The following is a 12,999-nucleotide window of genomic DNA, read 5'->3' as shown; positions in this document are numbered from 1 at the left end:
ATCCCTTAATAATAATACTCGACTAGGTACATTTAAGAATATCGATACTATTCTCATAATCTCTTTTTTAAGTCACATACTTAGAGATATAAAATTACATATCATATTCCAAGGATATTTATTAATCTAATATTTTATCACATTAAATAAAGACATAATATATTTAAATAGAATAATCCATAGAATCATAATTATTAATAATCAAAAAAAAATGTCTCAAAAAAAACATAATAGTGTTGTCTCTAAGGCACACACACTAACAATTTGAAATAATTTAAACTCATTCAATAAAAAAAATTAAAAAGAGAGAAAAAATTATAAAACAATAGTTAAGAGTTGGACTATTGTAATCATTTAGGATATCAATTTTTATTTTAACTCTTAACAATTCTTATACACATTACATATTATTAGTATTATTGTAATAAGTTTGGAAGATATAGCTAGACAAGAAATGGAAGTAAGAGAAAGTAGAGGAGTGTAAAATAGAGAGAAATTAACTTTTTTCCGGCACTTCGATTTAAAAAAATAGGTCAAGCTGGAGGCTATGTATATATGGATGATGAATTCTTACTAAATTCCATGAGATTTTGGAAGATTTGTCCGAATCTCTACTTAAATAAGTTAAAGTATATGAGATTTTAAGTCAACTTCACTGAAATTTGTGTGGAATTGAAATCCGTAACAATCATTCAAAATTCATAGATTTATTATCGATCATCCGAAATCCAAATTTAATACACCCTAGTCTATGAAGATTATATTTTCCAAATTATTTTCACCAATTATTAATTACATTAAAAATCTATACTAAATTATAATAATTAAACATGAGTATAATTTGTAATTGGTTAACCCTATTTTTATTAGTTCCTTTAATCATTTCAATCTCGACCGGCGGATCTTTTTGATCAAATGATCACAACCGTTATACAAAAATACTAATATAATACATTAAATATATTTCCAAGTTCGAATCCTACCAACAACATAAATTTATATTATTATTTAAAAAAATACAAATCACACCAACAACACATATTTATATAATTATTTATAAAGGTATATATAGGGATTTAGATTATTATTTCAAATCACATCAATCATATATTATCATAAACATTCAAATTATAGTTTTAATTATATAATTTTGATATTAATTATATACATTAGTAACGATTAAAATTATATATAATATAAATAAATATATATAAAAATATCAATTAGACCCGTGCATCGCATGGGTTATAAGGTAGTATAAATAATTCTGAAAATGTTATTAAATACTAATATTAGCTCTCCCAAAAATCCTGACCTCCTCTATAATTTTTTTTTTAAAATAGATAAATAATGATGTATGAATAATGCTATCACTAATGAATTCACGTCTTCCGAAACTCGAACCACTCACTATGAATTATTAGATTATATACTAGCCTATAACCCGTGCGAAGCACGGGCGATCATATAATTTTAATTTGATTATTTATAAATTTAATATCATTTTATTAGTGTTTTTTGTTAATATAATTTTAATTTGATTATTTATAAACTTAATATCATTTTAACAATCAATTTTTTTTTCATATATGAATGTTTTCTTAATATTAATATATGATAATGTGATTTTTGATTAATATTACCTCATATTTTTCATATTTCATTGCATAGTACATAAGACTAAAATTTAGTACACTTTCTTTCTGACCTGATCTCTAAATTGTGACAAATATGACCAAACATACTATTAACATTTCTTAACCGAAGCATTGTATACCCAGCAGCCTAAAGTTTCAACCTTAGAACCCAAATATATTCAAAATATAACTTGGACATTAAGTTTAATATTGCGCCATAGATGGGCTCTCAAATCATACACTCCTCAATTTTGAGAGAATGGGTGCTTAAGATAAATAAAATAGGATCCCTCTTTTGGTCTCAGTAGAGGTCCTAAATTAATCAACTACAAACACTTGGAGATAGATTGGCTGAAACATTTTATCCAACACCTTATTCTCGCATTAAAATCAATACAAATCAATACGATGAATCAATTGAACATCAAGTTTTTACAATTCAGCAACTAACAAAATTCCAGATCCGCATATACATAATACACACAATAAAAAATAATCAATTGAACATCTAATAAAATTACATATCAGGATCTATATATATTTTCCATAAAGATGTAACGAATTTACATAAGAGCCTATAAGAAAAGGCTATAAATCTTCAAGGCATCTATTACCTATTTTCAGATATTATCTGAATTAGAATTAGAAATTAAAAGATAATTACAAGTACGACACTCTCATGAAAGATTCAGGCTACAGTTGAGTTGTGCTCCATAATAAATGTACCAGATTAGTCTTGTAGGCAAGTAAAAGGGGATGGACAGGGTAGAAGCCAGGAGTGTAAAAGATCACTGATAGCCTTTTTTAAGCAAAATAACCAAGACCATTCAAGTGAAATGCAACCTCTATAAGAACTTAGGAGGCTTTTTTTTTTGAAACAATAATAATCCCTCTCTTAGCCAGAACTAAATGCAGAATTATGCAATAGTTGTACAATAACAATTTTGGCTAGGTATGCCATTGAAATCCCTCTCTGCAAGACAGAATTAAAGGAATAGAACATAGGAGGAAAGGCAATATGATATGCGATCTATTACTATAAGAATGATAATAATAATCTCCTTCATCCTCCCCTTTCACGCTGTCCAAATGTAAAGAAGTTAGAAGCTAAGCTGAAGGCTTGTACAATTTCTCCACCATCTTCCTGTATTCTGCAAAAGAGCAAAAAACAGCTTGAGCATTAGACAATCTACAAATTTAATATTATTCCTAGGAGAACAGCACACAAAGCAGAACTGACAACAATAAAGAAGAAACACCAACTATACCTTCTTGATTTTCCCACAGTGCTGCTGCCTAGGTGTTCAAAGGGGAACTCGTGTTTGGTTCTAAGTCAAATGACAAAAGAAAACACATTTAGTGATTTGTAAATGCTTAAAGAAATAAAGTATGCCAAAGTTTCTGATGTAGTGATGATCAAACTATTGTAAATTGAACTTGAGGAAAAAGTACCTCCAAGAAGGCTCTGTATAGAAAGCAGTATAATCCTCAAATCATAAGCTGATGACTATTTATCCTGCAAATTGTTCAAACATATATCACCAACCATGTCAGAATACAACGACAGAATCATTAATAAAAAATTAAAAAAAAAAAACATATCAAAGCATAACCAAAAACTACCTGAAGAATGTCTAGGCATATAGTTCCATAGATATCCACATTAGGATGGAAACACCCTGTCTCAAACTTAACCTTTGGAGGCTTGAAAGGATAATCCGTCGGAAAGGAAAGGGATAGCTTATACTCTGTTCCTTCAAACATCGTATCTTTGCTCTCTGTAATTGTTCCTTTCCAGCAAAATATGTTGTCCTCTTCAGGAAATGCATAAATTCCAGGATCACCTCCCATCATTAGCGACATCAGCTCCGCCTGCAGCCTTTTGAGAACAGATTGGGTATCGATCGATTTGGCAGATTGAAGTGGCTGTTTGGAGGAAGCAACGTTATTGATTTGCCTGTTGTTGTTATCTTGATTGTTAATCGTAGCCATTTTTTCAATTGGTGAATCGTACACAGAGGGAGTGGTTGAGAGTGTCTCTGTTCCTCTCTTGAATATGAATCCGAGAGAGAGAGAGAGAGAGATTGAGAGAGAGTGGGGTAGGACTTAGGAGGTAGAATTGTAATAGGAGACGATTCTTAAGTTTTGGCAGCAATGAGACGAGAGTATAAAAAAGGACCAACCAAAAAACATGAACAAAAAATAGGACTACAAATTATACCTATGTTAATTAGCTTATTATAACCAGAAATCCACTACTATGGATGCAGTATAGATATAAACTTAATTTAGACCATATAGTAGCCATAAAGAGATCATATAAGCCGAGATCTTGCAATATGTAATTCCACTGCATATCAAATTATTACCTTTACAAAAAAAGAATATGATAATTAACACAGAGCATGCTCATCAAGGCCTGTACATGAACCAATGCTTTATCTGACTCAATCTTGGTTCTTAAACTACCCTAGCTACCAAACTTGATTATAATATTATCCGATAAGCCTTAATATAAGTGAACTAATAATGATTAAACACAAATGATCGGGAAAGCTGGCCATTAGCTATCTCACTGGGCCATTTATTCTCGGGGAAGAAGAGCAATGTCAGATTAGTTCAATAGTTCGTCATTAGCTATGCTTTATGTTTTAAAGAATAGTTCGCAGTTGTGCTATACTATACCTATGAATCATAGTTATATTTAACCGACCGATATAGAGTAGTGTAGAGCAACATATAGTTTATATGCAACGAATAACGAATGAAAGTGGTTTCTATCAAACAAAATGTGAAATGTTGAACCTATAGACTCCACATTTTATTGCATTCTTGACTGATTTTGATATATTTATATTCAAAATTTTCAGATATTTTATCCTGTGATCAACACATGAGACTATGAGGGAATATGCCAGAAAAATATTTTAAGAGCAACCCAACTGAATATATATACCTTCCAAAGTTTTAAAATATATGTACATGGAGAACAAAGGAACATAAACCAGTCTACAATTTGTATATAGCTTTCAAAGTTTTACTAAGTGAGAGCTTAGGAGATAACTAATTATTTGCATACACAAACAATAGGACTAAAGGCCATATATCATCTAGCAAAAAATTATGATAATCTTGGTTCTTGAAGTGTATCAGACTATCAGGCAGAAGATTTAACTTCAAAATTGACAAATGCAAGTCTTATTATTTAAACAGTGGGAATCTTGATTACATTACATTACCTTGCTGCAGAAACTCTATCTCCTGTGTGTTTTTTACATTATGTTGTCAAAGTGTTACTGATACACACTTATGCACAAAACAAGACACCTTAACTATCACAAATATAAAATCAACTCAGATTGGGATTTTAACTTATATTAGAATTGGATCCTTAAGACGAACATTATGTTATCCATATGGTCTTATATGATTAAGCCACAATTAAATTACTGGCAATCGGCACAGAAGGTTTGAATATAATCTTTCTGCTATTTGACACATGTCTCCAGTTCGCACATCAACACAACAAAGATGAAATTATCAATCCTTATAAGCAACTAAATTACTGAACTTAAGATAAATAAACAATGGACGACAAAGGAAGCTAGTTATTTAGAACATAGAGAACTCATATTCATATATATGTATGCACAACATACCTCCAGGGGAGATGAATTAAGTAGTGATCTTGAGAGATGGAATGAAAAGCAGCACATGAGCTCGCGCCCAGAAGAAGAGATAGACAACGGGCTATGGTGGCTATGGTGCTGTAATTAGAGGGCTGTGCAGTATTTGATTTTGTCTACAAAGTGAATTTTTGTTGGGAGAGAGAGTCCTAATAGGAGTCGGTTTGTAAGTATTATAGTATTGGGGCAAAATCAGAAACCGTGAAAAAGTAACGAAACCAAAAAATGTGAAGAAAAAGTAGGACTACAAATTATACCCATGTGCGAAGCACGGGCGACCATATTATTTTTATTTTATTATTTGTAAGCTTAATATTATTTTTTAGTGTTTTATTATTAAATTAATATAATGGTATTTAATCATATTGGATTTACTAATGCAACCTAGTTCATGGTTCCATGATATGCTTAAAATGTAAAAGTCAGTTGAGAAAACTATTAACTACTTTAACAATATGTTTTGTGGAGCAGTGCTCCAAGACAGCTAGAGAATCAGGAATTGTAATAAAGGCATAGTGCAATACAGAATACGAAAAAAAATAGGAATTTTTAATACAGAATAATAAGAATAACTACTTAACATAGGTTCAATTCTTGTCAAAGACTTGGTGGCTATTAGCATCTTTAATTATAAAAAGAAAAGGTAATTTTATTTCTAGATCAAAATCACAGAAAGAGGTCTACCTCTTAGTGGTGTGTAGCCTCTTTCCACAAGTTGATGGTACTGCATATATGCTAAGAGGCTGCAACTTTTATGCAGCTCACCAAACTGGGACGACCAGGATTGCAGCTCAAGCCTTCTTCTCAATGCCTTTCCAAAGCCTTTGTAGTGGAGTCCTCTGCTTCCAGGCTCACCTGCTCTTTGCACTCTGATCTCAAACAATTTGCTGACAAGTGCGCTGATGACGATTGCATAATAATACAGAATTAAGTGCCTGATGTTGTAGTCCTTCAGTGTACACTTTCAAGGCATCTGAGAATCTTAATGATTTAAATAGCTGGTTGCCTTCTAATCGAGGTGATGCCAAGGCCAGAGCCCTCTCTGCTGTAGCTTTTGCCTCCTCGGTTGGATCAAGTTTCGCTGCACATTGAGCAGCCGCCACTGCCTCCTCAAATCTAAAACAGATGATATTACATGTTAGCACGAAAATATAGTAATATAACACAAATTTAAGTTTAAGACTCGACGACAATAAAAATTATGATCATTTGTATAGAGTTTTTCACTAACCTGCTAGCTGCCATGTAAACTTGTGCTTTGGTTGTTAATAGATCAGAACAACCAGTAGCCCCCAAAAACTGGATGCATAAATTTGTGTCATAGTTTGGCCCTTTTTGAATTATGGTATAGGCTTCTTGGTGTTTCCCGAGATTCAGCGAAGCCTCTGCTTTTAAAGCATATATCTAAAAAATGAAATTTTTTTGTCATGAACAAATATAAGAGATCCAGATTTCTGTATATGCATAGATGATAACTGTAAAGGGTATCTATTCAAATTATTTGTGAACAGAACAACTGTTAAAATTGGGGTAACAAAAACATGCAAGTATTTATATATGGCATCTTGGCTATCGAAAATAGAATGACATAATTATTCAAATAGTATATTTGTGAACAGATGCATAGGCAAAGTCTTGGACATCAATAGACCTAGAAGCAACAAAAAATTAGTGTGAATATACGATTTAGTTACCTGAGGAGAAGAATCTGCACCAGATGAGATTGCCAAATGGCTCTCCTCTTCTACTGATTCCCAGTCTCTTACTGTTCTAGCTTCTTTGCTCTTGGTCAGATGCATCTTAAGGGCTTCGGCTAGTGAAACTTCTCTTGCATCAGCCTTTGAATCTTAAAGCTATAGTAGAAGTCACTAAATTGGTGATGACTTATATACCAATAAAAGAAATGAAACATAGTTCTGATTGAAATGAAACAACCATAGCATATAATAACAGCAAATCAAAGGATCTGCCAGAAATTACTGAATAAACCAACATACCAAAGTCATTTGAAACTCGACAGTATAAAAGTATTCCACATATTAAACTGGATAACTCTACTAAAATGACTCTTGCCAATAACAATAATATTAAAAATTCTTTGTGCATCGTACTGCATATAAGCTAGTAAACTCATCGGGCACGCCTCACGAAGCAGATTATGGCAGAACAGACTCTTGCACGCAACAAAACTGGTGGTGCTAAAGATATTTTGTTGATGCTTTGCTTACTCTTCAAAAACAGTATGATCAAAGTGATGACACTGATATTACTCTTCTATGGGTAAGCATACAGGAATTACCTTTTTTTCCTAGACTAAGTTACCCGGTTTACTTGAAATTACCTGAAAATAAAAATGCCAACTTGCTTAAGTTGATAAATTTAATGATCAAGCAATTAATGCACTAGTATCTAACTCCAACTTGTGGTGTGCAGGACATGATCCCTGCAGAATGGGCTATGGCTTAATGTTTTCTATCAAACTATTCTCAAAGTTATTCAGCCTAGCATTTATAAAATATTAAGGTGCATTGCAAAACGAAAGTGGTAGTGCTTGATTTAGGTAGCACCTGCAAAGCACACACGTGTAGAACACTAATTCTATATGCTGAATTCGCCTACGATATAGAGATTCATATAGTTCTTGTTTCTTGTTATGTTTTTAGGCATAAAGCTGCTGAGTTATGGAGAACTTGTTTGTCAAAAACAACTCCGAATGCAACTGCGTTGCACATTACAAATCGCTCAACAACTAATGCATGATTTCTGCTTCACTTCACTAAATAGGACTGGAGGTATTCTAATGATTTTAATTCTGTGATTATTCATTTAATCACATTGAGTTAATATTTTAAACAAATCTCAGATCAAACACTTTACGTGCAAAGAAAGAGCACAACCAGGAACGAAAGAAAGAGCACAACAGAGGCAGCTAAAAACAAAGATCAAATTAATCAATTCTTATAAGCAACTAAATTACTGAATTTAAGATAAATAAACAACAGAAGAGAGACAGATCATATCCATATATATTCAGAAGAGAGACAACTCATATTCATATATATGTATGAAGAACAAACCTTCAGCGGAGATGAAGTCCTTGAGAGATGGAATGATAAGTAGTGTCCAGCTACGGAGTTTGCCGAGACGAAGAGGAAGACAGGGGGCGGTGGTACAGAAACAGGAGAGGAAGACAGAGGGCAGTGGGTCTGTAAAACCAATGTCCAGCAGGAGATAGAAGTCTAAAAGGAGTACTCTAGCCGTTGTTTATTACTAAGAGCATCTCTAACGGCGTTGACTATAACCGTTGGCTAAATTGGACCTGTAAGACAATATGTAAAATTTGCTGAATTTGTAAGACATTGTGCTTCGATGGTATTGGCTATATTGGTTGGCTATAATTTAAAAATAGTATGTTATTAATATTTAGATTGTTATAAATAGAATATATCAGTTTAATATGGTAATTAATGATGGGCAATTTTCCTACAGATTTCTTACAGACCTGTAGAGGTTCGACAAATTTAGCCATCCATAGGAGGTTGGCTATAATTATAGATAACAGATGGACGTGGTTGGAGTGTACTTCTTTGACTATGTTGGCTATAATTATTAATTATGGTATGACAACTTGCATTTTAGCTAAGGGTACTCTATGGTTGGAGATGCTCTAATAGGTTTATTACGGCTGGTAACGAAGTAACGTAAACAAACGACCAAAAACAAACGACCAAACCAAAATATGTGAATAAAAACAAGGACTACAAATTATACCCATGTTGGCTTTTTATAGTATAGTATAGATTAAATCATGTAATAAAAATTACTTGGACCTTTTTAAAAAATATTTATTAGTGTAAATTTAGTCGTGTAAATAATTTTGATAAACTCAGTACCACATGTTTTTAAAAAGGGGCCAGTTCATTATTTTAATTTTGATAAGAATTTTTTTCATTATTTTTCCTCAAACCTAAGAAAGTAAGAATAGAAACCTAATTAAACTACAACTCGTGATTGCATCCCTTTCTTTCTCCATGCAACTACGTAACTCAACGCTTATTATAAATTGTAGACACGTGAAAGAACAATTCTAGCGTGAATGATGATGCGAATAAAAATATCAAAAGAGGGCAGGAATATCGCAGATGTGCATGAATCCATACTCATCAAAATCTTTATATTACTTCCGTTGCAATGCATAATGAGGTGCAGATGTGTCTGCAAAAGCTGGGCCACTTTAATTTCTCAGCCCTATTTTATACAACATTACGATTCTAAATATTCCTCTCTTATTCAACTATTGATCGAGGATAGATCTTCGTTGTTGAAACCCAACAATTTATTCTTGGCACAACTTGATGAAGCTGAATGCACGGCCAATTCTCCTGCGGATTTTCTAATTTTTAACAAAACACGATTTTCCTTGAAATTCTTATATGATTTACCTGATCCTTCGTCGTATTTGCTCACAGTTTTTAGCACTTGTAGTGTTACAGGTTGTATAGCTGCATATAGATGTGGCAAGGATTTTATATCAGTCATATCGGGTCACATATTCAACCCCGTAACAGGTCAGCACATTCTTCTTGTGGATGATCCTGCGAGTAGGCATCGCTGGGGGGCTTGTGCTTTACTCTATGTTCCAAAAACTAAAGAGTTCAAGTTGTTGTATTTTCATCCTTGGGGATTAAATAAGGAACAAGTAGAAGTTGATATACAAACAATCGGGACAAAAAATTCTTCGTGGAGGAGCCTGGGAAGAATCCCTTTTTTTTACCCAGCACAACGCCAGCTTCCTACTTATGTAAATGGATTATACCATTGGATCGACCCTGGGAAACATATAATATATTCCTTCAACGCAGAAGAAGAGGTATTCGAGCAAATTCAGACTCCCCCTCGTATCAAGTCTTTTATGAGTTCCAACCTTGGACTACTAAATGGTTGTCTTTGCATTTGTATGAAGTTCTATATCATTGAGTTGTGGGTGATGAGTGAGTATGGTGACGAAAATTCATGGACTAAGAAGTTTGTTTTGCATAATCTTGGAATTGTTTCAGACAGGATAATAGAGCCTGTGAAATGTCTGGAAAATAATGGAGAGATTGTGATACTGTGTTTTCCTCGTCATGCCATATGTTATAATCCAACTACAAAAACTCGCAAATATATCAGATTTGGTGATAAAGAGTGTATCAGGTACCTACCTTTTTCATATAGTCTAAGCCTTAGAAAATTGTTGCGCCTGCCATAGTGTACTAATGTTAGTTAAGCATTGCTCCTGTGACTGCTTAAGTAGATGATGAGTTTTAGATGTATTTCTGATTTTGTATTAATAAAACGATCCCTCGTTTTAGTCATATATATATATATATATATATATATATATATATATATATATATATATATATATATATATATATATATATATATATATATATATATATATATATATAATCTTCTCCTATTACAATGACATGGTAATTTAATGTTAGTTAAATTTTGTGAATTCAAGCTTAGATGTGTGTGTGTGTGTGTATCATTTCTTCCAATTGTATGATTGATAAGCTGCTGCATAACCTGGCTTGCAAGATGTCAAGTTTAGCCAGACATATCTTATACTTATGATAATCTTTGCAAAATTAGTTATAACTTTTACCAGTTTATTTAAATGAGAGAATGTTCTTTGTCAATTAAATCTTACTACTAAATTTTGTATGATTCAGCAGTTTTATAGGATTTCAAATTAAAATGTGTATTATTCTCTACTCGCTAAAACTGAATTTCTAGGTTCTGAACAAGACATTTTTCTCAAATTGGTAGTTCCAGACCAATTTTTTGCCCCAAGATAAAAATTAAAGAATCTACCTTCCTTACCTTTCATGCCTTTGTATTTGTATTCATCAGTCTATATAGCTCATTTAATGTCGGCTATATATTTCCGAGTCTTAATGAGAATAACAAAGATGAAAAAACAACTTTAAGATTACATAATTATTTTTGGTAATTGTAATATGGATCTAAACAGTTACTAGACTTGAGAGTTGTTGGTTCTTCGTTTATACTAGCTTGAAGTACAGATACGCCTCCATTAGAATGAAGGCGAAAAGAATTTGGCCCCAAAACAAGATAATCTGGCAAGTAGATATGCCTACATTGCGGAGGTTTCACCATTTCCAAGAGATGATCCTTCCGTAACTTGTTGTACGAAGCAGAGATCACATGTACAACACAAACAACATTTTTCTTGCAGTTTGGAAAAGAATTGGTGTGTACTCATTTATAGAATTGTATCCACGGATAGCAACCAAGGACACACAGATAAACTTCGCAAACTCCTGCAAGCATATGCACATATTTATTTAGACAAGTCATGGTCCTTCCATCACAAATGAGCATGCATTCTATAGAAGATACAAGATAGATAGTGGAAAATTATAAATGAAAAAAAAAAAAAAAACGTGCAGAGATACCATGAAAGATCTGTCATGAAATAGAAAGAATTACCAAGAATTTTGCAAACTAGAACGGCATAATATAAATAATTACAGGAGGCTCCCCAGCATATAGGACATATCTCCATAGTGAAGAAAGATATACAAGTAGGCCTTTTTTTGTTCATGTGATAGTACAGGACCTTATCCAAAACTAATGGCACTACTGATTTCTGAAGTTCAATGGAATCGGTTGTTTCACTTAATGTGCACGGTGTCATTAATGCCTAGATTACCCATACATGATACAATATACATTATCCTATGTTATAATATTATAATTAATTTATTTGACACGCCACAAATTGTGAAGTGGTGTTCTCCCATGCAACAGGAAACAGAACAATATTGTCCTTAACACGCAAAAAATTGTCAAAAATGACATTCTTTTTTGTAATATGAATTAATAAAAAAGAAATCTATACTGCAACATGCTGACGACTAGAAACTTTTAACAACAGCTAATACTTCTGCAATCAGGAAACTATAAATGGACAGCAAATTATTAAATCATGCTATGAATAAGGACAGACCTGCAGATGTCCCGGAGCATATTGAGCACGAGGCTCCGCCATAGAAGCTTCAAAGTCGTATAAAAGAGGTAGTCAAAATACCTGAAAATAGAATAGAAGATCTTAAATTTTCCTGCAAGTAATTGAGAATGATTTCACAAATATGATATATCGTTATATGTTAAACAAATTATAAATTTTAACTAAAATCCTTGTACATACTATATTGTTTCCCTTTTCTCAGACATGTTTATACATGTATATTGCGAAAACCAGCTCAAGCAGAACCCCAATAAACATACTTAAGGTTGTGCAGTTTTGTCTAACACAGGAAGAGCCTCAGTTTGCAGGAGAACATAAGTTTACTGAAAACCTATGGTATCTGCTATTCTGCTACACGCATTTATATCAGTGAAAACTTTGATTTTCGGAATAAAGCAGACATGAGAGTGCACATAATTAAGCAGAAAAGGAATTTTTGGCAGATAAGGAACTTTGGATTAATGGTATGTGATATTTTCGCTCAATAAATGTGTGTAGCAATAAACTTTATCAAATAATTTTATCACCTTCATCAATTCCAATAATCAAACATAACTGGTTTCTTCTCTTTACAATATTTAAATAAATGTGTAACAATGATCAATTTTTGCTCTCTAAACAACTGTAGAAA

General features: G+C 32.6%; 2 protein-coding genes across 5 annotated transcripts; both read right to left on the bottom strand.

Moving 5' to 3' along the window:
* Positions 1–2,118: 2,118 nt before the first annotated feature.
* Positions 2,119–8,588, bottom strand: LOC108197866 (inactive TPR repeat-containing thioredoxin TTL3). Of its 4 annotated transcripts, XM_064082412.1 has the most exons (9): positions 8,401–8,588; positions 7,018–7,176; positions 6,555–6,727; positions 6,008–6,439; positions 5,297–5,472; positions 3,261–3,594; positions 3,090–3,153; positions 2,906–2,965; positions 2,119–2,788 (listed from the first exon to the last, which is right to left on the bottom strand). In XM_064082412.1, the coding sequence occupies exons 2-4, from the start codon at positions 7,120–7,122 to the stop codon at positions 6,199–6,201; spliced, it is 519 nt and encodes a 172-aa protein (XP_063938482.1). In that variant the 5' UTR covers positions 7,123–7,176; positions 8,401–8,588; the 3' UTR covers positions 2,119–2,788; positions 2,906–2,965; positions 3,090–3,153; positions 3,261–3,594; positions 5,297–5,472; positions 6,008–6,198. The 4 variants fall into 4 exon arrangements, with proteins under 4 accessions (XP_063938482.1, XP_063938480.1, XP_063938481.1 ...); XM_064082410.1 differs by having other exon boundaries at positions 3,261–5,472; XM_064082411.1 differs by lacking the exon at positions 5,297–5,472.
* LOC135146807 (ubiquitin-conjugating enzyme E2 20-like) lies at positions 2,533–3,629 on the bottom strand. Its single transcript, XM_064083785.1, has 2 exons — positions 3,261–3,629; positions 2,533–2,610 (listed from the first exon to the last, which is right to left on the bottom strand). The coding sequence occupies exons 1-2, from the start codon at positions 3,627–3,629 to the stop codon at positions 2,533–2,535; spliced, it is 447 nt and encodes a 148-aa protein (XP_063939855.1).
* Positions 8,589–12,999: the final 4,411 nt, after the last annotated feature.

Source organism: Daucus carota, chromosome 8 (assembly GCF_001625215.2).
Source record: "Daucus carota subsp. sativus chromosome 8, DH1 v3.0, whole genome shotgun sequence".
NCBI lineage: Eukaryota > Viridiplantae > Streptophyta > Magnoliopsida > Apiales > Apiaceae > Daucus > Daucus carota.
This window is presented reverse-complemented; position numbering and strand designations above follow the sequence as displayed.

Bases quoted from the DNA above. Each gene is read 5' to 3' on its own strand.
- LOC135146807 (XM_064083785.1), bottom strand. From the start codon at position 3,629: ATGGCTACGATTAACAATCAAGATAACAACAACAGGCAAATCAATAAC. The intron at 2,611-3,260 runs GTAGTTTTTGGT...TCTGTCTTGCAG, and splicing joins TATGCCTAGACATTCTTCAG to AGAGGGATTTCAATGGCATA.
- LOC108197866 (XM_064082410.1), bottom strand. From the start codon at position 7,122: ATGCATCTGACCAAGAGCAAAGAAGCTAGAACAGTAAGAGACTGGGAA. The intron at 6,728-7,017 runs GTAACTAAATCG...TTCATTTTTTAG, and splicing joins GTGCAGATTCTTCTCCTCAG to ATATATGCTTTAAAAGCAGA. The intron at 6,440-6,554 runs GTTAGTGAAAAA...CATCTGTTTTAG, and splicing joins GTTTACATGGCAGCTAGCAG to ATTTGAGGAGGCAGTGGCGG.